The sequence below is a fragment of the Phycodurus eques genome, chromosome 1 (genome assembly GCF_024500275.1).
Source record: "Phycodurus eques isolate BA_2022a chromosome 1, UOR_Pequ_1.1, whole genome shotgun sequence".
In the NCBI taxonomy this organism is placed as follows: domain Eukaryota; kingdom Metazoa; phylum Chordata; class Actinopteri; order Syngnathiformes; family Syngnathidae; genus Phycodurus; species Phycodurus eques.
Window position 1 is genome coordinate 33,107,136 of NC_084525.1, and position 25,805 is coordinate 33,132,940.

The 25,805-nt window shown below is 40.5% G+C and overlaps 2 protein-coding genes across 8 annotated transcripts in view; one reads left to right on the plus strand and one right to left on the minus strand.

The window, feature by feature from the left end:
- raf1a (Raf-1 proto-oncogene, serine/threonine kinase a) overlaps window positions 1-7,719 on the plus strand; it is a 27,414-nt gene extending 19,695 nt beyond the window's left edge. For 4 of the 7 annotated variants that reach the window (XM_061688972.1, XM_061688963.1, XM_061688993.1 and 1 more), the window contains 9 exons: window positions 1-32; window positions 150-267; window positions 424-508; window positions 657-833; window positions 908-954; window positions 1,037-1,176; window positions 1,258-1,389; window positions 5,537-5,671; window positions 5,761-7,719. The exon at window positions 1-32 is cut by the window's left edge and continues 84 nt beyond it. In XM_061688972.1, coding sequence (XP_061544956.1) covers window positions 1-32; window positions 150-267; window positions 424-508; window positions 657-833; window positions 908-954; window positions 1,037-1,176; window positions 1,258-1,389; window positions 5,537-5,671; window positions 5,761-5,997 — 1,103 coding nt within the window. In that variant the 3' untranslated portion in view covers window positions 5,998-7,719. The remainder of the gene's footprint in view (window positions 33-149; window positions 268-423; window positions 509-656; window positions 834-907; window positions 955-1,036; window positions 1,177-1,257; window positions 1,390-5,536; window positions 5,672-5,760) is intronic. The other 3 variants (XM_061688983.1, XM_061689002.1, XM_061689022.1) reach the window with 1 other exon arrangement.
- Window positions 7,720-11,298: 3,579 nt separating this feature from the next.
- On the minus strand, window positions 11,299-25,267 carry syn2a (synapsin IIa). The gene is made up of 11 exons (XM_061689035.1): window positions 24,706-25,267; window positions 16,838-16,895; window positions 16,659-16,750; window positions 16,406-16,562; window positions 16,195-16,284; window positions 16,036-16,098; window positions 15,776-15,918; window positions 15,620-15,694; window positions 15,346-15,448; window positions 13,203-13,349; window positions 11,299-13,119 (listed from the first exon to the last, which is right to left on the minus strand). The coding sequence occupies exons 1-11, from the start codon at window positions 25,044-25,046 to the stop codon at window positions 12,985-12,987; spliced, it is 1,404 nt and encodes a 467-aa protein (XP_061545019.1). The 5' UTR covers window positions 25,047-25,267; the 3' UTR covers window positions 11,299-12,984.
- Window positions 25,268-25,805: the final 538 nt, after the last annotated feature.

A 25,805-nucleotide genomic window follows, 5' to 3' on the forward strand; every position in this document is an offset into this window, starting at 1 on the left:
CGTCCTTCAATACTCAGGAGAAGAATAAAATTGTAATTTCTTCTATTAAATGCCTTATTACTGTAACTTTCCCTTCCAAGAATGTTGTTGTATTTTTAGTCAATGGTGCTAAGTAACATTTGCACCTTTTTGACTTTGTAAACATTCAGAGGCCTCGGGAGAAGTGGGATTCTAGTTACTACTGGGAGATTGAAGCCAGTGAGGTCTATCTTCAGTCCCGCATTGGTTCAGGCTCTTTTGGAACTGTATACAAAGGGAAATGGCATGGTAGGAATGATGTGGGCAGAAGGGGCTGGGCCACGAATGCTCACTTTTTCCCTTGTCACTATGCATGTTTCATCACAACAAACGCAGGTACACGTGCCTGTTTTCATGTTTTTTTTTCTTCATTTAAAACATTTTTTTTTTTTTTAATTTAAATAGGCGATGTAGCAGTGAAGATTTTAAAGGTGACCAACCCCACTCCAGAGCAGTTTCAGGCATTCAGAAATGAAGTAGCTGTCCTGAGGTAAGAAATATCGGACACAAATTTTAGCCCCTTTAAAATGCTATGTTCTCATTTGTTTTTACAAGAGCAATTATAGTTCAGTACATAGTGACTTATCTGTTGCAATCTTTGATCTTACCGTATTTTGCCGATTTCCCCTCGCTCACAGAAAAACGAGACATGTCAACATCCTGTTGTTTATGGGCTACATGACGAAGGATAACCTGGCCATTGTGGCCCAGTGGTGTGAGGGCAGCAGCCTCTACAAACACATTCATGTCCTGGAGACAAACTTCAAGATGATCCAGCTAATTGACATCTCCAGGCAGATAGCTCAGGGCATGGAGTAGGTCATAAAGAATGGCATTTGTCTGATATGAACTCAAAGTGACTGATTTCATTGGTCTTATTCCGTTTCAGCTATCTACATGCAAAGAACATCATTCATCGTGACATGAAGTCCAACAGTATCCTTCTCAACAGCTTTGCCTATGTCCCAATACTCTGACTTGTTGTTCAAGATGTGCATTTTCTCAGTGTTTCACCCAGGAATCCTTGACAGCAAGGAAGACATATTTTTGCATGAAGGGCTGACTGTGAAAATTGGCGACTTCGGTCTGGCAACGGTAAAGGCCCGGTGGAGCGGCTCTCATCAGGTGGAGCAGCCTTCTGGGTCTATTCTCTGGATGGTCTGTCAACAAGTACAATTTTTACAGAAATATATGTACAAAGTATACACTTGTGACAAGAAATGTGTTGTCTCTTCAAAGGCTCCTGAAGTCATACGGATGCAGGATAACAATCCCTACAGCTTCCAATCAGATGTCTATTCCTATGGAATTGTTCTTTTCGAGCTCATGACAGGCGAGCTCCCATACGCCCAGATAGCTAACAGAGATCAGGTATAAACCCCCTGTTCATCTATCCATTTTCTGTACCGCTTATCCTCACTAGGGTCGCGGTAGGTATGACCCAGCCATAACCTAAACATCTGTTGTACGTAAAGAGATGTACTTTGTTTTATTTTTGTTATATTGTTATATTTTTGAGAGTCCCGTATTTTCCCAACCATAGGGCGCACCGTATTAAAAGGCGCAGTCTCAGTTACAGGGTCTATTTACGTATTTAACACATACATAAGGCGCACCGTATTATTTGGCGCAGGCATGGTAAAACTTATGCTAGCTTAAAACATACAGTAGCATGCATCCACGCTAAAACAATGTTTTTAAAAAGGCAGCGGGAGCAAAACTGAGTTCGGTTGCTCTTTATTGAAGTATTTAACAATGCACGCACGTTATTTTTTTTTATCAATCCTCATCCACAAATCCATCAAAGTCCTCGTCTTCTGTATTCGAAATGAACAGCTGGGCAAGTTATCAATCAAACACGCCAGGTTCGAGTCAGTCTCGTTGCCGTGCGAAAGCTCGAACAACAGTGCAAGCAAACACGTTCGCCAAAGCATCCACAATCCATTCACAAATTGTGGCGTAACTCGCCCAGCGCTGCCTTCTAGTCTTAGTAAAGCTGTGTTCGCCATCTGTCATCCATGGCTCCGACGCCGCTCACTTCACTTTGAACGCCCTGTTTACACCGATGTCCAGCGATTCATAATGATGACACTCAGTCGAATGGTGACTGTAGAGACGCTTCTCCCGGCTGTTCTTTGCTCATTAATCCATTGGCAAGGCGAGGTGGAAGACTAACTCGGGCCACCTCGCCTTGTTTCCACGTTTTGTTTTTCTTTTTTTTCCGCGGAAACTCAACTTCGTCTTCTTGACTTGGCAAAGCTCGTTTTCCTGCTTCCTCCACTTGCGAACCATGGATTTGTTGATCTTGAATTCACTCGCGGCTGCTCGATTCCCATGTTCCTCCGCGTAACTGATAGCTTGATGTTTAAACTGTGCTTCGTAACCGTGTGTCTTCGTAGGTGACATTTTCGGGGGTCCTTAGCCAAACCGATGTTGTTTTTTGCACAATGCACACCCCTGAAATGCTCCCAGTCAGTCAAGCGGTAAAAAAAAAACAACCTGGCACTATATACCTACTGGGGGCATGGCTTTAGCGTCCTACATCACACACCCTTCCCCTGTCCTCAGCCACATCCGCTTTTCATCTGTGTAAGCAACGTGTCGGCAGGAAATGCTAAAAAAAATAAAATAAAAAATTTTTTAAAAGTCAAGCGGCGCGCTCATCACACAACAACATTTATAGATGTTGGAACTCGGTGCACACATAAGGTGCTCCGCATTATAAGGTGCTCCGTCCATTTTGGATCAAATTTAAGTCTTACGTCTAAGTGCGCCTTATGGTCGTGAAAATACGGTAGTTTCTTCACAGGGGTTACTCAACTCTTAGTTAATGTCCACATTATTTGCTGCTGGCTATCAACATATTAGCTTTAACCAAAATAGTGAGTTTGGGCTGAGAGAGTCTAGTCTGCAATTCCTTAGCTTGTTTGCTGTGACCTGCGACTGACACTCAATGCCGATTTGCACTAATAAGTTGGGAACAGATTCAACAAAAGTGAAGCTAACCTCAAGGAGGCTGAACAGAAGAATGACTAGACCAACACACATGACGCGTTTCTTTCCAGGTTCAAAATTATAAATGTTTAGCCAAAAATGACTGGACAATGCGCAAATTTGTCCATGGGCCAATCATTGCTGCATCGCTGGTTAGGCTTGTCAACCATTCCTCTGCAAACATTGCTTAACCTGTAAAATGGCTGTCAGGCTGCCTGTGAGTTTTCATGCCATCATGAGGCATTCAGCACACACATGATCATAATGATGTTCGTCGTCACTGTAAATATGCTGTGAGGTTCTGTTACAAGTGAAATTTCTCGACGTGGATGGATTCTTCTACTTACGACTGCAGCTTTCAAACTTATATTAAGCTGCTTGACAATGTAAAACGATTCCAAAGTATCCTGTGTGTTTAACATGACAATTTAGCTTAGCTTTCTCTTTAAAGGGTGACCTTGAGTATACATTTTTTCTGTCTTTTGTTTCCTCAGAACGTGCTGTTAAAGCTATTCGAACTTGGTCTCCAAACGTGTTTGATGTGGTGCTAATTAAATAGTTTAGGTATCTGCCATAAACTCTAGTCCTGTTCCGACTGGGTCCAGGTGTGTCGAGGAGAGATGATGGTGGAGAAACTCTGGCATGCTGTCTGAAGGGGGTTGTGGTTGTGGCTTTGCTCTCAGTAGCCATTGACCTAACTATAGAATCAGTAATGCAACTCTAGACGTGTGGTTTTATGTTGTGTGGTTTTATGTCCCTTCTTGGGTCACACGGCCTGACCTGGATCGTGTCTGGCTCCTTGCTAGAGAATGTTTTGAAGATACTCAGTATACAGTACACAAGTATATACAGTAGATTAACAAGTCATTTAAATAGACACATTTCTCCATCTTGTTATTGGTTTTTTAAACTCGCTGATCGGTGACCAGCCCCAAAAATCCTGATCTTGTAATGCCTAGTATTTACCTCTAGATGTGTTAAAACAACTCAGGGCGTAGCACCTTTTGTTTGGATGCTCCCACTTTTCAAGTCTGCCAAGGGTATCAACAGCAGTTGACAGAAACATTGTGAGAGCTGTGAAGAAACACCCAAAGACAACAGTCAGTGACATCCCTGCCAACCTCCAGAGAGCATGGGTGAAGGTATTCCAATCCACTGTTCGAAGACAGTGGAGCATTGAAGGGAAAAACTTCAGGTGTACACAACAATGTATTTAATGCACTCAAATATAGAAATACTAATGCATATGTTAAAACATAGGTATAAAATAACGGATTTATTAAAAACAAATGAGTAGTGTTAGGAATGTGCTAATGACTACAGTATGGGCAGGAAATTATTATTATTTTTTTTTTTATTATATATATATTACTTTGTCTGGCTGGACATGGCTCAATACTACAGTGCATTTAAATACAGGTAGACTTAATACAAATGACTTTGCATACTTTTGTAATCTACTGAGCAGTTTTTCTAGACGGCAAAACAGAAATGTGTGCTGGTTTTCATGTTAGGTATATGTTATATACCCTAACCTTTTTTTAACTTCAATGTATATCGCAGGATCAAAAACAACTGCAGTGTAATTTTTTCCAATGTGCATACCTGGCATATATGGTCAACTTGTTCGCAGAGTGTGAACATTTCTATGCATTTATTAGTTAATGCGGCCCATCATGTCTATATTCAGAATGGAGTACCTTATGGAATGTTTCCATATGTTCTCCTTATACAATACCTTGATACTTGGAAGACATGTTGAGTATGTACAATTGGTACTTGTTTTATTGCTGAGTTCCGTTCCTATGGTTGCAACGTAATCCAAATTTGTGCGTTGTCAGTCAGAAAGCGTGGTAGTCTATGAGTGACGCTAACGCTGAAGTAAAGTTTTAATATTTGTATGAAAAACACCTCCAGGGCATGAATATAAAACAATCAAATGAAAAAAACAAAAGCAAGGCAGGAGCTGAGCTTGCCTTGTTGTGCGTGACTGTCTTATGCTGCTGTGCAAAGTACTACATTGTGCTTGTCGAAATGTTGTATGTTGGTACCACCGTAAACCAAGGACGCCCTGTATCGGCCTTTTCACTGCAGCAGCATGACTTCATAATAGTCCTTGCGTTTTGAGCGCCTGTGACCAATGCCGAACTAAGTACCTGCTTAGAGCCCTGCGACCACGAGGGGTCCGCCAAGAGCAATTAATAAAAAATATGAATTTATCTCTACACAAGGACTAAGTGGACTACCGGGAGTATTAGTTTTTAAAGCACATATCAAGTACTACCCCTGACCCAAGATAAAGTGGAAATATTGCTTTTTTTTCTTTTTTCCTCAGTTATGAAGAATGTTATTTTAAATGAGGGATAAGAGTTACTTTATGACTTGTAGTGCCGCTATCTCCACATCAGCAGTCCGTCTCATGCGGTTATCTAGCAAACGTTAATAAAAGCACCATTGTTTTACAATGCGTCATTAGCGTCAGTTCTCCAGTGGCGAGTAAGAATAATCGCTTTCTCCATTTAAGATTATCTTCATGGTGGGACATGGCTATCTGTCACCTGACCTCAGTAAACTCTACAAGAACTGCCCCAAAGCCATGAAAAGGTTGGTCGCTGACTGCATCAAGAAGTCCAAGGATGAGAGGCCGCTCTTCCCGCAGGTGAGCTTCTCCTTTGTTCTGTCTCATTAACTGCAGATTTCAAGGTCAAGATGGATTTAATTCTTTTGAATCTTTTATTTATATACAAGATCCTGTCCTCGATCGAGCTTCTTCAGCATGCCTTGCCTAAGATAAACCACAGTGCCTCAGAACCGTCCCTACACAGAGCCTCTCACACCGAGGGTATCAACGCTTGTACTCTGACCTCCACCAGACATTGGACAGCTCTGCCCCGTCTACTGTCCCAACAATGTCCCTTCGAACTCAGCACAACAATGATCACTACACCCAAACCGCACCATATACAATACTTAATGCATTTTTGATCAGTATGATAGGGAAGGCGAAGAGGAGGGAGCAAACAGGGATAGCGATGCAGTAGGATTTACAAATGAAAAGGGTGGAGGCAGAGCCTACCCTATTGCTGCACATCAGACATAATGCAAGTGCCGCTCTGTAAATAATATAAACGTACATTTACCTAAAATGACAACAAATGGACATTGAAGGAGCTCGAGTGTCTGCTTGACTTTGAAATTAAGCACACGCAACTACAACCCCAATTCCAATGAAGTTGGGATGCTGTGTTAAACATAAATAAAAACAGATTACAATGATTTGCGAATCATGTTCAACCTATATTTAATTGAATACACTACAAAGTCAAGATATTTAATGTTCAAACTGATAAACGTTATTGTTTTTAGCAAATAATCACTAACTTAGAATTTTATGGCTGCAACACGTTTCCAAAAAGCTGGGACAGGTGGCAAAAAAGGCAGGTGTTTGATGAGCATTCCTCAACTTTCTCAGTGTGGACCATCCCACAGGTGAACAGGCTAATTGGGAACAGGTGGGTGCCATGATTGGGTAGAAAAGGAGCTTCCCTGAATTGCTCAGTCATTCACAAGCAAAGATGGGGCGAGATTCACCTCTTTGTGATCAAGTGCGTGAGAAAATAGTCCAAAAGTTTAAGGACAATGTTCCTCAATGTACAATTGCAAGGAATTTAGGGATTCCATCATCTACGATCCATATCATCATCAAAAGGTTGAGAGAATCTGGAGAAGTCACTGCATGTAAGCGGGAAGGCCGAAAACCAAGATTGAATGCCTGTGACCTTGGATCCCTCAGGCGGCACTGTGCAGTTCAGAAAACCAATGTCAGTCAATGCAGTTTGGCGCCACATCCGTAAGTGGAACTTGAAACTCTGCTATGCAAAGCAAAAGCCATTTATCAACAACACCCAGAAACGCCGCCGGCTTCTCTGGGCCCGAGCTCATCTAAGATGGACCGATTGCAAAGTGGAAAAATGTTCTGTGGTCCGACGAGTCCACATTTCAAATTGTTTTTGGAAATTGTGGACATCGTGTCCTCCGGGCCAAAGAGGAAAAGAACCATCCGGACTGTTATGGACGCAGCTTTTTTGGAATGTGTTGCAGCAAATTCTAAGTTAATGATTATTTGCTAAAAACAAAGTTTATCAGTTTGACCATTAAATATCTTGTTTTTTTTGGTAGTGTATTCCATTAAATATAGGTTGAACATGATTTGCAAATCATTGGGGTTGTATTTGGCCGCCCATTTTTTTAAGAGCACTCTTTTTAAGAACTCAGCTGCTTTAAGAGGAAATCCACAATGATCTATTTTTTGGAATGAATATTTTGCATAGTCTTACAAGATAGTGGAACAGGATACGGGAAATGTTTTTTTTGGCCATTTGTCATCTTTTACGTCTAGTTTTGTTTTCAAGTCACATTGACGCGACTGAAGCCTGTCAAACGAGCACAGGAAACCATGGAAGGCCATGAATTTGCACATTTTGGCAAAAGTAGTAGTTTCCTTTCGAAGTCAACAACAGTATCTGATGTTTCACACATTCTTTGCAATTGCTGTAACGAGCTGGACGTTCAGGTTGTTTTGAATATTTAAAGTGATTTGGAAACTAATTTGTATTTGTTTATCATGTCTCATTGAGCAGGTCAAATGTGTTGTCAGCTTGGTAAGAAAGTTGTCTTCACTATTTTAATAAAATAAAATTTGCCAAACGTTTTGATTTTTTGTTTATGTTTTGGATTTTAAAAAGTAATGAAAGAATGGTGCAGTTGCCTTTTTCACTAATGTTAAAATCCCACACATCTGTGTAAGTCGTGGAGGTGCGGTGTGATGTTTACTGTCGCATTGGCATAGTGCTGTAACCTCTCAGGGGAATCCAGTCCAGACACACCGCAGGGGTATTCCACTTGGTGGAACAACGAAACCACCACATGGTGGTAAATGAAAATACAGGGCAGTTTTGCTTTAGTGTAAATATCCTACAAGTAGACGACTCTTTGAGTGCAAATGTAAATGTAGAAGTAACTGGGCTCTGTATTGAATGTATAAGATTTGGTTTAACATGTACAGATGAATGGTCCAAGAAATATCTTGAGCATCTGCATGTATTGTCAGAGATCAAAGGAAAATGAAGACATAACTACTTGCAAAATAAAAAAAATCTTTGAGCGTGCCACAGTTCAGGTGCCATTCTTGACTGCAAAGATGATGAAATTGAAGCTAAACTTTGTTCCGTGTAACCAAAATGTTATGATCCAAGGGTCTGATAAGTCAGTTTCCTGTGAAGTTCAATGGTATCACTGAGGTTTGGGGGAAAGCATCCATCCTCTGCTATGTCAATCTTTCATTGATCATCGTATTTTGGGAAATTGAACTCAGCCTCTCCTTTTATAGTTTTTGGCCCACAAAGCTGCAAAATATGATAATGATCTAATAGGAGACACATCTACTAAAAGGCATAGTTTGATGTCATCTGGGTGGTGTAATCTAGCTCTCCTAACTGGCAAACAACCACATGTTCTGCACTATTGGTTAATGTTCTATATTCGCATTTTGAGGAGCCACACTGACTGGCGATAATGAAATCATCCAAAGCAAATGTTATACTTAATCTGGCGGACATTTAGTGGGTGTTGCTCTTTCATAAGTGACTTCGGTATATCGACAGTCAGCGACGGACCATCAAGACACCTTATTTTATTTTTGGGTACACAGAATTGTGGCTTTCCACACAAAGAAGAACTCGATGTGGTTATCTCTGTTGCTCTGTTTGGATTTTTCATGTTTCCCTATGTGGTCCACTGAAGACTAAATTGTATGAATGGCTGTCTTCCTAAATAGTCTACCCAGTGGCGGCCAGTGAGTTTCTGACCTGGGCCTTCGGTGACCTAATCCACCTCTTAATAACACCATCATGTTGCAAGATAATGTACATAAATGCTTTATAACTACAGGTATGCATGGCATTAGAGACAGAGGCACTTCCCATATTTGAGGATGAATGTCAATATTACTAAAGCAGGAAACACTGTTGCCTTTATCTTCCAAAAAATAAACAACCATTTCAACAATACGTGTGTTTGACAACTGTACTCGGGATTTTGAAGGCCTTGGCCAGATCACATTTACATGGCAACACATGGAAGCTGAAATCTGATGGGACAAAAAAAATAAAAGATCTACATGTATTGTACACAGCTGGAAGCTGTGGAGCCAAGACACACAATGAAATGAAGACAAAAGACCTTTTGATATTAATATACAACACCAATTCCAATGAAGTTGGGACGTTGTGTTAAACATAAATAAAAACAAGAATACAATGATTTGCAAATCAGGTTCAACCTATATTTAATTGAATACACTACAAAGACAAGATATTTAATGTTCAAACTGATCAACTTTATTGATTTTTAGCAAATAATCATTAACAAGGCCGAAAAACCAACATTGTATGACCGTGACCTTCGATCCCTCAGGCGGCACTGCATCAAAAACCGACATCAATGTGCAAAGGATATCACCACATGGGCTCAGGAACACTTCAGAAAACCAATGTCAGTAAATACAGTTCGGCGCTACATCCGTAAGCGCAACTTGAAACTCTACTATCCAAAGCGAAAGCCATTTATCAACAACACTCAGAAACGCCGCCGGCTTCTCTGGGCCGAGCTCATCTAAGATGGACTGATGCAAAGTGGAAAAGTGCTCTGTGGTCCAACGAGTTTCCACAGAAATTGTGGATGTCGTGTCCTCCGGGCCAAAGAGGAAAAGAACCATCCGGACTGTTATGGACGCAAAGTTCAAAAGCCAGCATCTGTGATGGTATGGGGCTGTGTTATAGACATGTTCAAGTTAAGATCATCTCCAAGCAGCTTGATGTTCATGTGACTACAGTCGCACATATTATTCAGAAATTTAAGATCCACGGGACTGTAGCCAACCTCTCTGGATATGGCCACAGGAGGAAAAATTGATAACAAATTGAAGAGACAGATACTACAATTGGTAACAAAAGAGCCCAGAACAACCCTCCAAAGAAATTGAAGATGAACTCCAAGGTCAAGATACATCAGTGTAAGATCGCACCATCTATCTTTGTTTGAGCCAAAGTGGACTTCAGGGGAGACACCCAAGGAGGACACCACAGATGAAAATTAATCATACAAAAAGCGAGACTGGAATTTGCCAAATTGCCTGTTGACAAGTCACAAAGCTTCTAGGAGAATGTCTTATGGACAGACCAGACACAACTGGAACTTTTTGGCAATGCACATCAGCTCTATATTCACAGATGCAAAAATGAAGCATACAAAGAAAAGAACACTACTATGAAACATGGAGGAGGGTCTGTTATGTTTTGGGGCTGATTTGCTGCATCCGATACAATGAAATCTCAAGACTGTCAAGGTATTCTAGAGAGAAATCTGCTGCCCAGTGTTAGAAAGCTTGGTTTCAGTCTTGCAACAGGATAATGACACAAAACACAAAGCTAAAACTGCTCAAGAATGGCTAAGAGCAAAACATTGGACTATTCTAAGGTGGCCTTCTATGAGCCCTGAACTAGTGCATATTGAACATCTGTGGAAGCAGCTGAAACATGCTGTCTGGAGCAAGCACCCTTCAAACCTGAGACCATTGCAGCAGTTTGCTCTTGAAGGGTGGGCCACAATACTAGCTGAGAGGTGCAGACGTCTCACTGAAAGTTACAAAAATCGTTTGATTGCAGTAATTGTCTCAAAAGGTTGTGCATCCAAATATTAAGTTATGGGTACCATAATTTTTGTTGAGGCCTGTTTCATGAGTTTGTTTAAAAAAATAATTCTGTTGAACCACTGTTCAAAAGCAATGTCTAATTTTCATTGGTTATTCATTCATTTATTTTCCATATCGCTTATCCTCACTAGGGTCGCGGGCGTCCTGGAACCTATTCCAGCTGACTCTGGCCGAGAGGTGGCCTACACCCTGAACTGGTTGCCCGCCAAGCGCAGGGCACATATAAACACACAACCATTCACACTCAGGGTATCACCACACATCATGTAAATGTAGCCGCTAAGCAAATCAGTAATCCCTTTCGTTATGTTTTCTTACTGCCCTGTGATTGTCTGGCTACCAGTCCATGGTGTACCATGCCTAATTCCCAAAGTCAGCTGAGATAGGCTCCAGCTCCACAACCACAAGGACACGTGCGACAGAATATTTAGTTTTTTCTTTCTCACAGAGCTTACTTGCAGAATTAAACGACACCAAAGTCAATTGTATATTGCAAAGGAAGCTTTATTGCCATTGACAGAGGGGACTAGCATTTATGAATCCTTCCACAATATATTGTATTCCAATGTATTCCAATCAAGGTTGAAACAATCCAGTAGCGATTCATCGACCATGAACCATAATAATTACAGACCGGCAGGTCTGAATAGGTTTTATATGAACATTAAAGCCAAAAAACATGTCCACTTTAGTCATACTTTTGGTACTGCAGTGTGTGCTCCCTTAAAAATCAATGTCATGGCATTATTCCTAGTAAACAGTACAACACATCCATAAAGCCTCAGGCATGGCTTGTACAAGGATACTCTCACAGACACATTTGATACAACTTTGAAAACAACTGCACACAGAGCTTGCAGAACAGATTTATTTTTATCATGGTACTTCTCTGTGCAAATTTCTTTTTGCAGATGATTTGGTTGCTATTTCAGTTGTATCACTATTTAGCTTTAAATGGAATGGGATACAGGGCAAGATAAAAAAAAAAAAAAAAAAAACCTGTCACATTTACGTGAAGATTTTTTGGATGACAACAGCTATTTGAATCAAGTTCATGGGAGAGCTCATTTCAATTACATATGTAACAATAAAAAATAAATATTGCACTCTCTATCCACTCACGAGAGGAGTGTGATAAACTCAGCAGTAACAAGTCAACGCTAACCCTCAAAGCACTTGCACTGTTGTCATGGCAACACCATCATAGATACCCAGTGCATGGTCACAGAAGGACATTTTGTGGTGGATTTGACTTTGGACATACTCTAAAAGGACGCAAATAGAGAAGACCCATTTAATATAGCCTTGTACTCTTGGTCTATGATTGGTCACACACTAAACTATTATTTTGAGGGTTCAGCTGTAATGACAAACTGCAGGATTATTAGCAACCTTGTGGATATATTTACATCACGGGTTAATAAATAATTCTAATAATTGTATCTTTGGATCAAAGTCATACAAATATATTTAAGATGTGTGTGCAATGACATCTGCACAACATCCTTCATAATATAATCTAAAATCTTGAATTTTAATTACACATTTTCACATTTATTTATTTTTTCTGTCACTGTGATAGAAGTACAGAAGAAGTGATTGATTTATGTTGGAGATCATTGTGTTAATGCATGTTTGGTCGTGAACACAATTTCAATGCATGAATAACAGGGAACACATCTTAGAACCACACTGTTACAAGAACATCCCTCTTTTGTATCAGTCATGCAAAACAAAAGTAAATATCTTATCATTATATTTATGAAAATAATCACCAAAGCCATACGTACCCAAGTACTGTATACATATTACGAACTACGTTCCACAGTTTGAACACCATTGAGGATACACAGCCAAGTATAAAACAGAAAAAGTTGAAATAAAAGGCTCACAGCTGGTCAAACAAGTAGCACAGAGCGGCACTGAACTCAGTGTAGGCACAATCTGCTTCTTACATCATCCACAGCAGCTCCAAAGAAAATCCACAGCTACTGAAACACATGACTGATACAAGCACACAAATCAACACGGGAGACAGTACATTTGGACTCTGCATGGAGTTAAAAACACAGTCCAGGGCGTCACTCAGCTATAGTGAGCTGAGCACCAGGTCCCCCAGTTGTGATCCTAGCTATCGGCATCCACACACGCTTGTGTTCGTCTTAAGGTACATCACTGATTCTGAGAACGCCTCCGCCTCCTCAGTTAGCCTGGACCGGTTTGGGACCCACAGCGACACCATTACAGTCGAGGATGTACTGCAGACAACCTTGAGGAGGGTGGCCAGCACCATTCTTCACGGTCTCACCTATTATTTCCCCTTTCTGGCCCGTACCCTGGAAGGATCCAAAAAAAATTCCTATCGTGGGAAATTATATTGCATATCACACAATATCTGCGAGTATGTGAGATTCTCTACCTGGGATGGTTGCATGGTCATGGGTTTCTGGGGGACGTTTGCTTCCTTCTCCGCTATCTGATTCATTTTACTCAGCACCATGTCAGAAATGAGCTGTCTGTCCTCAGACTGATGCTCCCCCACCAGCGGCATGGATGAGCCCACCACCTGCATCACAGTGATTGGATACATCATCAGCTCCAGTTTGTCCACATAAAAGATCACTTCATACCTCTTTTGGCTGAAAACACTTCATGAGAAGGAACAAAGAAAAACAGTCCCTATTAATTTTACAGGGGATCTTACTGAAGACATTTAAGATGGAACTTGTGTTCATTCTAAAGGAACTTGGACCTAATATTTTATTGGGGGCAGATTCACTCTAAACCCGGATAAGTAGAGTTTACTTCTCAGGTAACCCGTTGCCTTAAAATTTAAAAAGTAATCACCATCTTTGCCCAACCATTGATTAAACTTAGTTTGTTGAGTACACTGTAAATCTCGATAAGTAGAGGATACTCCTTGTACTACTCATTTAACTCATGAAGTATCTTCTAAACCCTGGAAACGTAGACTCCCCTTATTGCACTATTCATTTAACTCGGCTTGTTATGTACACTGTAAAGCCTGGATAAGTACACCGGGATTACCAGATAACTAGCAACCCTTTATTGCTCAGTGACTGTTTTTGTCAATGTCTTTGTCTCAAAAGTGTTCTCTGTCAATTGACTGTCTGTTGTCGTACTAGAGCGGCTCCAACTTCCTTGTGTGTTTTTGGGACATACTTGGCAATTGATGAGGTGATTCTGATTCTGTTAGACACAGTTGTCCATAAATTACTGTAAACTTGAATTACTATAATTAACTGTCAACAGTGTCAAATCAATGTTTTTATTCAATGTGTAGCTGATCAATGGAATGTCACTATATTGCACACAACCCACGATCAGGGTTTCATGAAAGAAAGTGCACCATAAATGTAAAGGCAGAGTTAAAAAGACACATTCAACGAACTATGGGTAACATAAACACACATGATCAATGTTATGTTAATCCATATCGTTCAAGAACATTAAGAATTAATGTACTTATTACAACATTTTATAGTGCAATGCCGAAATCCCATAGTGCAGTGGAACCTGTAGTTAAATTCTTGATAATCACTTTAAAGTATTTCAATGTAAGGTATATGGTAAATAACTGGAGAATTTGCAGGAATGTCTAACAGTGTGCTTTGTCCCACAAAGTTCAAAATCAGATCTCATCGATCGATGCCGCTCTGTCCAAACTTTTTGGCTGACCTGTCTATAGCCTGGGACGGGGCCAATGCACCTGCATCGTTTGAGCTCAAACACAATAAGATAAGCAATGAAAAAAGTACAACTTACTCAAATTTCACAAGTAATAGTGGTAAATTAGTAATACAAAATCAGTTGGTTTGAGTAAAAACTACTGAGTGTACTTAAAAAAACAATTCCAATAAGAACGCACATCAAAACGCTCCGTTTAATCAGAATTAACAAGTAATGTCAACAAATATGATCAATTTAAATGGTATATACTCGTCTCTTTGAGTTCAATACAAATTTGGGTTTAGAGTGTTGTTAGGTATCTCGGTAGTGTCTTGCTTTCCACTGGATTTCATGAAATGTGTTATGTGGTTAGCCCATCTGCCTCAAACTACTGAGGTTGGAGGTTTAAATCTGGACTTCAGCCTTCCTGTGTGGAGTTTGCATATTCTACCCGTGCTTGCGTGGATTTTATCAGGGTACTCCCACATTGCAAAAATCAGTCCACACGAGAAACACATTCATGGTGACAGTCCAGGGTGGACTCCCCCGAAGTCAGCTGGAATAGGCTCCAGCTCACCTGCGACCCGTGTGGATAAGCCCCATAAAACAATTCCATGGCTAATGTTTCACATTGCTACAGTTTTCTAGTGATTGTTTGGAGAGTCAAGAACCTACAGTATAATTCATTTTTAACAATAGCAAATTATAAATGGTCTGTAATCTGCCTATATGACCCCCCCCCCCCCCCCCCCCCCGTGTTCGACTGAATTGCATATTCAACCACAGCTTGTTTGTAATGATGTTCAGTGGTTCAGATATGTGGTATTTCGATTGCTATTCCCAAGATGTGCCGTCAGATGTGAGACTTCTACCTCTGTGATGTAATCTCTTCCATCCTTTCCATGAATGGCCTTGACTGCGCAAATATCCAGACCACCAAAAATCTCTGAGCAGGTGTCAACCCACAGCTTGTATCTGAAAGGAGTCAAAGTGACACAACTCAAAACTTCACTACAGTATCTGAGGTTAGGGTTTCTGACTACAATTCAGCTTCATTTTCTAATAATCTACAAGTATCTCAAGACAAATCATTTTCTACATGACTTCCTCTATGTTGGAGAGCTTGCTTCATTTTTCAACACCCACTTGTCAGTCATGGCCACCTGTTCCAGCATAGCAGAGCCAGTGTTGGTCTTCCAGTTGCCTGACATAGATGTTCTCCTGGGGTATGAAGGCCTAAACATTACAACATTTTCTGTCCCCTTCATTTAATTTGAGCTATGAGAGTGTAATCAAACCTACATATAGGCTTTGTAGTCTGCACCAATCTTCTGGATTCTGATGTCATACTTGGACTCAATAAGAGGCTCAGTGGTGGTATACGTCTGGGTGAGAGCCACGACGCTAGCTATGTCCTGGAACTTACTGTGATTGTCAACCTTTACCTGCAAAACCACACGCAAATATGTGTATTGTCACTTTTTAAAATGCAGATAATTTCCCCCAAAAATCAGCCAAAAGTGGTAATATGGTATTGTCTTAAACTGTGTTTACTGCCAAACCTTTCCGATTCCAGAGTGGGCATGTCCAATCTTGACAACCACAGGGAAAGATGGCATGCTCACCTATAAGGTATGAAAGGTATCGTTTGAGTGTTCACAACAGAGGCAAAATAATGGTGAGTGTCACATCTTGAGCCAAGAAAATGTTGTTCTTATCACCATCTCCTTGTAGTTTGGATAAAAGGTCTGCTCAATCAGTGGAAACTTATCAGCGCCCAACTTTCTGAATGTGTTGATAAGTTGGGCAAACTGGACATACAAAGAAACATATGCAGTATTTTTCAAGTAAGACAAATGTCAGCAAAGCACGTCATGATGTCATTGCTGCTCTGCTCTACGGTAATGCGTGCCTCACTGCTGAGGGCCTTACCGCCCAGGGCTTGTCGCACAGATTGTAGATGGACTCCAAAGAGTTAATGCTTGGAACGCCTCCGTACTGCAGACCGATTATGATGTTGCGGAAATCTTCATTCTGGGTCATACTGAAGGCATGTTGGCGAATAAGCACAAAGTCTGGCTTGAATGACCTAGAAAATGAGAGACAAATGTGACCACAATTAGTCAACACTGACAAAATAAGGTCATCCGCACTATATTTTGAGATCTGTGGTAAAATCCCTTACCTGACAACCTTGGTTCCATTTCTGAAACCCTGCATTGTAACGCTGCATGTCCCACTGGCCTGAGCCATGATGTTGATCTCACTAAACTCCGCCTGAAGAGTTGATGATTGCATTGGCACATGAGGACCAACTTCTCTACAGCTTTAATACAGAAGCCCTTGCGATGGATACAAACTGACCTGTTCCACTTTGATGTCGTAATCTCCGTATATTTTCTTCCCCCGGAATAACTTTGCCCTGAGTTGAAACAAATAAAAAATTCATAATGGTGAAAAAAAATTAAGAGTCCTGCTCTAGGCCCTAAATTTTAAAGCCCATTCTGAAAGGCATGTTACAAATGACAATCAAAACTATAACACTAATAATTATTACAACGCCTTTAAATCACGCAAAGAAGGAATTGCATGGTCCCACACTCAACATTACACCCATTAAACCATCATGTTTACAGACAATGCTTAGTTGGGAATATATTTTTTTTCTCTGCTCTCCTACCAATGCAGAGTGTAATTAGTCAGGGGTAAAGTTAGTTAGCTATTGTCTCATGATCCATTGGTTCAAGTTACTTTCTGACATGTAAAGACCCTCGCCACAGAGGACGGAATTTGCCTTTTTACGGGCCAGTCTATCATCCAATTGATTTTGACCCTCTTGTTTCAATATAGAGTATTGAATGTATGTCTTAACTGATGATAATGATGATGAGATGGATCAGCATTTCATAGCACACAGTTTTTGTTTTTGAGAACGACGGAATGAGACCACATTCTTACTGTGGGCTGTTATTTAACTTCAGAAAATGCTGCACCTTTCACGATTTGTGAATCAGATTACCGTACCTAGTTAATGATTAACAATATCTTCTTGATAGTAATTTGGTTGTACAAATCCCACATATAGCAGATCACTGTGTGATCGACCTTTCCTCGAGGGTAGAGATGAGAATGGATCAATATATGAAGATAAGCCACAAGGAGGTTATTAGTTTTAGAAGTGTACATATCTTTGGCTTTTATCCACGACTGATGTACAGGCCATACAAGAGACTCTTGTGCAGTAATGTGAATTTATAAAGACTAAAGAGGACCTGAAAGAAAACGCGCCTCGGTAAAGTTCTCCTGTTGCTGTGGGGCAGATTTTCAGGTTTCCATTTTTCAGGTAGAGATAAGCGTTAATCTCAGGAAACGTTATGAAATCCTTATCCAGAGGATGCATCAGAAAAAAATGTTTTCTGTTTTACGAGTGCTCGTTATCTCCTGTCATGCACCCTGCATTCCTGTGGTGCTAAAGCTGAATAATTCATTCAGAACCTAATTGCAGTGTGGAGATTTGTTTGACTGTGGCGGAAAACAAACCTTAAAACAGGAATCATTCTGAGTAAAATAAAAACCTATTGTACATGGGGAATGAAATGGATAAGGGACAGTGTTTCCAAAACACAAGACTTAGAAACATGCACAGGGACAATGCACGGTAAAGCCCAAGCGTGTGATTTCTGCTCGCCTTGGGAGTTATTTTATTCTGCACTCCGAGTGGAGATACCGAACACAGTTACGTCCAGAAATAGTAAAGAACTCTTTTCCAAAATGGTATTTGATTACTCTGGGAAAAATGAATTCATCTACCCAGACGTGAACATTTTGCAAACATTAATTTCTATCCTATTGGTCCAGTCTAAACATCCATCCATCCATTTTTTTGTACCGCTTTATCCTCACAAGGGTCGCGGGCATGCCGCAGCCCAAGCTATCATTGGGTACACCCTGAACTGGTCGCCAGCCAATCGCAGGGCACGTATAAACAAACAACCATTCGCACTCACATTCACACCTAAGAGCAATTTAGAGTCTTCAATCAACCTACCACGCGTGTTTTTGGGACGTGGGAAGAAACCGGCGTGCCCGGCGAAAACCCACAGGGGCACGGGGAGAACATGCAAACTCCACACAGGCGGGGCCGGGTCCTCAGCACTGTGAGGCAGATGTACTAACCAGTCGTCCACCGTGCCGCCAGTCTAAACATATTCAACAAAATATTACAGGCAATATAATGGCATTGGAAAAACTATTAATTTGACATAAATCACCATAAACAAGGTATAGTTTAAGTCAGGGTTTAAAATTTTAACAGGTGTCATAACTAGTGTTTGGGAGTAACTAATTATATGTAACAAAATTACGTTATACAAAATTAATGTAATTGTAATCCATTACATTACAGGGAGTAAATGTGTAATTAAATTACAGTTGCTTTTGGAAATTTCCATATTTACAATTTTAGTTACAATTGAAAAATAGCCACTAAAGCCCAATTTTTTTTCATATCACTTCTACCTTCTGAAGCCGGCATTAGTGATTGGCTCTCTCTAGTCATGTGCCATTCTGCTGTAGTCTCAAACATGAAATACTTTTCCAAATATGACCTTCAAGCGCCACCTTGTGGTACAATCTATTAGTTTGTCTGATATTTTGAAATATATATATATATATATATATATATATATATATATATATATATATATAGTTCAGGGGCATGCAGAGGTGGAGGGCTTTTGGTGCCAGGGCCCCTGCCCTTTTGCCCTTGATGCCCAAGGTGTCTCTTTGTAAGTTTTTATTTTATTTTTTAATGTATGTGCGAGTGTCTGTCTGGGGCCTTTCATCAATAAAATCTAATGTAACCGTGTTGAAAAAAAAAAAACCATTCAGTTATAATTTAAGGAATTAATAAAGTTATATGCGTTTGAATAGAGAGCGTGCACATGGCGAGTCTCTCCGCATGCCCACGTGAGTTGCTTATGCACGAGTGAGATTCAAATTGATCAGACATAAAAGTTACACAAGTTTCACCAGAATCAGAGGTGCCGGAACAGAGCAAGAAAACAAGGCACCTCTGAATATTTCCCCTGCTACCCCTCACTCATACATCCATCCATCCATTTTCTGAGCCGCTTCTCCTCACTAGGAGCCTATCCCAGCTATCATCGGGCAGGAGGCGGGGTACACCCTGAACTGGTTGCCAGCCAATCGCAGATCAGTGAAAGTGCTGGCTCTAAATCACTTACTGAAAACAAACTGAGGGCAGCGAGACCCAGAAACAAGCACCAAGTGAAGGTGGCCTCAATTTAGGCCTTGCAAGACATCTCCAGAAAGGAAACTCAGAATGAAGTCCATGGACTCCAGACTTCAGACAGTCATTGACAACAAAGTATTGTATTAAAAATTATAGTTGTGACATTTGCACAAATAATATAGAGCCCCTGAAAATGGGGGTACGATGCATCACATGACTTTAATTCCTCATTGTTTTAAATTGATATATTAAAAATTATGGTTATATTTACAATTATTGTATGTCAATTGACCATGAAAATGGAAGTCGTGTAATTCGTAAATGGTAAGTACAGTATTTTAACTAAACATAATAAATTTAAGCTTAAACTCTTCACTTCGTGCACATATGGATTGTGTTTAAATCATGGGCGGGACTTTAACGCAGTTATCACGATTAACCAATTACAAACAACTGAAATAGAAAAAAAATATATGCATTTTAATCGCATTTTATGCTTCAAACAACGCAGACCCTTTGTCAGTGCATAATTTCCTGGTACACCGATTACACTGACGCACACGTCAGAGCTTGGCTACTAAAATGGAGGAATTTAATGAGACAGCGTTGCTAAGACTGATGTGCCACATATTTAATAAAAAAAAAAAAAAACAAGCCAATGGAAGCTTTGATAAACGTGGTTTTGTGCAAATTGTGTACAAGAGAGTTTGCATACCACCGAAGCACTTCAACCCTTCGACATGTGATCTAACTTTTCAACTGTCACGCAGAAAGCATTTAAAGGCAATACTAGATATATACTGTAGATAGATAGAGATAGAACAACAACAAAAAAGTTCTAAAATTAACTTTAGGTCTGTTTCATTTTGGCCAGGGATAATTTATATTAGTTTTTCTATTGTTTTGTTTTGCAATTCCAATTAAATGCATTTTTCCAGAGTTAACAATATTCCTGTCTGTCGAATTATTAGATTCAGTCATCCACTAAAACCATTTAAATTAAATCATATTGGTTTTTAGGACAAATATTGTGATTAAAATTATGTGTGTGTGATTAATCATGATTAATCAAGATGAATTACCTACACAGCCGCGAGTCAATTAGATATATATTTTTAAATGAGTCCTACCCCAAGTTTAAATCCATTGTGATGATGTATGAAGACAAAATCATAATCCCTCTGCCACTGTCAAAATACTTCTAAGCATAACTGTATGCAAGAAGAACATCCTCCAGTCTATTAATATTCACCACTATATCATTCACGTCACTAAAAGCATCCCCAGTCCAAGGTTTCTCACTCTTCTCATTATTGCAGCTGTTTATACAGCTGATATATTTTTCGACATGATGCATATGCTAAAATTTCTCCTGGCTGGTGGTTGAGGTGCCTTTGCATGCACGCCAGGGGAGAGGAGATGCGGCATGATTGCAGCTGTTGCGTTACTGATTTGTCGGAGGAATCAATCCTGAACTAAACATTAGATCATAAACAAGAGGAGGGACATGTTTTATTGTTATTTCATGAGTACATTTGACAAACAAGATAATCAAATTATGCAACTTGATTCAAGGCTGGTACGTTAAAGTTAAGTTACCCCTGTGAAAATGATTAATAATGAGTTAAAATAGTAAAATATCCCACTTATCCAATTCATCATGAACTCCTACGTGTGGGTATTGACTGGATGAAATCAAGACTGATTTGAGCCAATATAGTCCTCTGCGAATGGATCCAAATTTTACAGTCCTATATTTTTCTCATCGTGCAGAGTATGATTAGAAAGTAAATGTTGGCAATCAGTTTAATGCTAAGTGAAAGAGAAAAATGTTCTCCTCCCACCACAAGAGCAATTTATAGCACAGTCTTCCTGGAACCAAACAGAGCTCCTTGGATGACTTGCAGAATAATCTGAGCTCATTATTTATTATTTTGCTTAACCAAATAACTGTAAAGAATAACGCCTTGCAGTTTCTATGGACAGTATATCTCGGTACAAAATACACAGTTTGCAGGGCATGTAACTACTTTCATGTTATAGTAGAAATATAAAACAGCATGTGTCAGTGAAATCATAATTTTTAATCATGTAATCAACAACTTAACACCTTACTGTACGATACAGTATTCGTTGACATGCTCTTCTGCAAGACAGCTGTCTGTGTACATAACTTTATCAGCATTTTACTGAAATTAGTCAATGGTAAGTGAACATTCTGTTGTATAATTCAATTCACTTGGGAATTTGGGTGGATGATAATTTACAATCACCAGTGTAATAAATGTCATTGTAAAACAATACAGTATATGAGTTTGTTAAAATTGGTGTTATTATGATATGCTGCACGGTATAGACAAAACTGGATTTTCCCACAAAACCCTTTGAGGAACCTGATTTGGAAGACTGGAAGCATATGGTCGATATGTGATTTCAGTCTGAGCAGGTCTTATTTTGCATCAGCACAATGACATACAGCACTGCTCAAGGGTGCCAGCACTCGTGAGGACAGAAGCCACTCAGCAAAAGTACGGTAATAAAAATAGATTTCATCATCCTAATGCTTTTGCTTGCAGCTACACTATATGTAGTGTGCTTTCCATCTTGTTGTTGTACGACCAGAATACAAAGTACTCGTCAGATGTGGCAGTGAGGCTGAATAAGCGTCACTCAAATCCTTTTGAGTAAACAGTCTGCATTCATTAATAAGCCCAACACTGCCCTTATTTTAAACACCACAGAGATTAGGGTATTAATGAAAGAAATTTACTAAATCGAGCCTTCTAGCTGGGTTAAAGGTTTCACAAACAGAACCAACACAGATGATACCAGGTGGCTCGATATGAAGGACTCCCCGCTCTGAGATGGTGAGCGTCCATTAAAATTAGATGTAACTCTCAGAGAGAGGACGTCATTGAATGGAGTACAATATCTTATCTCCCAAGTGTACATCTTATGGCGGATGAAAAACGTACAGTATATAGAGAGCAATATTGTACTGAGTATATTCTGCTTGATTAGACAAAAAGATGATATTTCTTGTAGGAGATCTAAACCAACACATATACTGTATCTAACCGCAACTAAACTGACTAATTTTGAGCTGCAGCACTTCGTTTGTTTTTGGTGTGTTGTGTTGGCTTCAATGTACAGTGGACAAACAAAGGTCTACAGAAAGTCAGCGAGAAATAATAATTTTTTAAAAGGTCAGGAAAAGCATACTAGAACATCAGAACGTTATTTGGGCTTAATCAGCGGTAATTTAAATGGTGGCAGATGTGTGCTGACTCTCATTTAACATTAGTTTAAATGTGATTGATTAATTCTGAACACAGCCACTTCCCAGTTATAAAAGGATGTGCACACATACAACCACATCATCTCAGTGTTTTTTTTTTTTTTTTTACTTTCCCTCTCAAAAAAAAAAAATCACTGTGATTGTCTGGCGACCGGTTCAGGGTGTACCCCGCCTCCCGCCCGAAGATAGCTGGGATAGGCTCCAGCAGCCCGTAACCCTAGTGAGGATAAGCGGTAAAAATGGATGGATGGAAAAAAGATAGCAATTGAGTTGAGAAAATTTGAAGTCAAGTCACTGATGGTGTAGTGGTACACTCGCCTGACTTTGGTGCGGGCAGCGTGGGATCAGTTCCCACTCAGTGACGGTGTGAATGTGAGTGCAAATGGTTGTCCGTGTCTATATGTGCCGTGTGACTGACTGGTGACCAGTTCAGGGTGTTGTCTGCCTCTCGCCTGAAGTCAGCTGGGATAGGCTCCAGCGCCTCGTGATCCGAACCAGGATAAGCAGTGTTGAAAATGGACGGATGGAAAATTAGAAGTCACATTAATGGTAGAAAAGTTTCACTTTTTAACATAAAAAAAACCTGCCATTTGAACAGACTAGTGTAGACTTTATATCCACTGCATGATGTATGATTACCTACTGCTCAGCAAGAGTGGCTTTCCATTCACTTCAAACATGTAGCTAGCTAATGCACAAGGTTGGCATCTCTCTTGATCTTAACATTGATCCAGGTTTATTCAATACAAATTGTCTGCCGTGCGCACATAAACTTCTCCCCAAACCTTACTGGCGCCGATGCTATCGTAACATTTGCAAGACGTGATGTGGTCTTAATGTCATCTTACTGCAAGGTGTAAATTACTGTAACTGTATAAGTAAAAAAAAAAAAAAAAAGTCAATAAAGATCCAGACTACCAATTATTGTCATGCTTACATCCTTCCCTCCGGATTGCATATCCACTGTATGTGCCGAATGATGCAGTAAAAAAGAGGGCAATAAAATGATGAGACTTTTGTAAAAGTATGAGGAACCCACTTTACTCTGCAGCTGCATTGCTGTAAAGGACGTAATCAGCTGTGTGAAGAAATGTAGACCACGAGGTGACAGATTTACAATCAGAAGAGAGACCCTGGCCTGAGATGATTCGAACTCCTGTAGATGTGAAACGTCATTGAATCACTCCTTTGAAAGGTGGTACGCCTTAATGTAGACCTACTGTATAAGTGGCTCTGGAGGCTGGTAAAGAACAGCCACAGGAAACTATAGTGTATACCGTATTTTGTATCAACTAGTGCTGCGGTGTAGTGTGTGATTTTAGTTAGTGCAGAGCAGGTCATGTGATCTGTGTGGAGGGAAACCCCATTGATGATGGAGTGCGGGGGTGTAAGCACTGCAGTATTTCGTCTTGTTGTATGCATTGATGCAACCTGTGGAGCATCCATTTTAAAAAAGGTTAAGAAGATTTAACAAAAAAATCAGGACAGCACAGGAAAAAAGCGCCTCAGTCTTGATGTCATTAAGTGGTGGGAATCGATGTGTGTGTATAAGCCTCGGCATGCATTAAACCACAAGATCCTCTGTTGTCTCTCAGAAAATTGAGATATAATCACTAGATATACAGGCTACTGAAGACTCATAATAAAATACTTTTTAATAGAGGAACACATTTCTCTTACCACTCTTGCTGCTGTTCATCGATGACCAGGAGAATCTTGAACTTCTTGGGTGTCGTGATTGAGCTTTGCTCCACTAGCCCCGCCGAGGCAGCCGTCTGCTTGACAACGTTGGTGATCGAGCTGAAGAAACCAGCTCCGGTGGATTGAGCTGGCTGAGCTTTTTTGTCTGGAGCAGGGGAAGTGGCTGGAGGCGTGGGCCCGGCTACGGGGGACTTGGCAGGGGCGGTGGTAGTGGGTGGAGGAGGCTGAGCAGGGTCAGGCCTCTGAAGGTCTGTCATGTAGCCATTGGGCAGGTTGGAGATAAATGTGCTGTCCGAGAGACGCCGTCGCAAGTAATTCATGGCTGGAGCCGGAGAGCGAAGTGGCGGTCGGGTGTGGAAAAGCTCTCTGCGGAGGACTCCCTTTTTTAGCGCACAGCTAACAACGGCTGAGCTCTCAGCATAAATTCCAAGTGAATGTGCTCCCTTCCAGCTTGCTGGAGCATCCTCAGAGCTTCCCCTCACTGGTGGTGACGTTACACTCTCCCTCAGCCAATCTCCTCACTCTGCACACTCCTCAGCCATTGCAAAGGATGCTGAGGCTGTGCCACTCCTCTTCTCCCTCACTGCATGGTGTGCTTCTTTGCTTCCCTTCCCCCACACTATGGCATGTTTAAAAAAAAAATTTTTTTTTTTACCCCAGCTATGAGAAATTACAGGATTTCCAATGGAAGCACATGTGGCTTTAGAGAACACACTGTCATGACTCTCTCACTCCTCTTTCTGTGTCCTTGTGCAACATTTGTGTACGTGTGTAGAGCTCAGGAATGGACTCAAAGATGGCTGGAAGGACAAGTGGCCACTAGCGTGTGCCATTGCAGCCCACTGAGACACTAATGCAGTTAACAATTCCTCCCTAATGAATTTATTGATCTTCATGCTTAGGCCTATGCCATTTTCTAATAGAACATGCCTTTTAACCTCCTTGATCTATTTGCGCTGGTTCAGTGTCTTTTATGTGCACTTTCATAACCAGAGTCAGCACACCCTCGACCCAAGTGAGGATAAGCGGTACAGAGAATGAATGGATGGTTTTATTACTATTAGTATAATGTTTTTGAT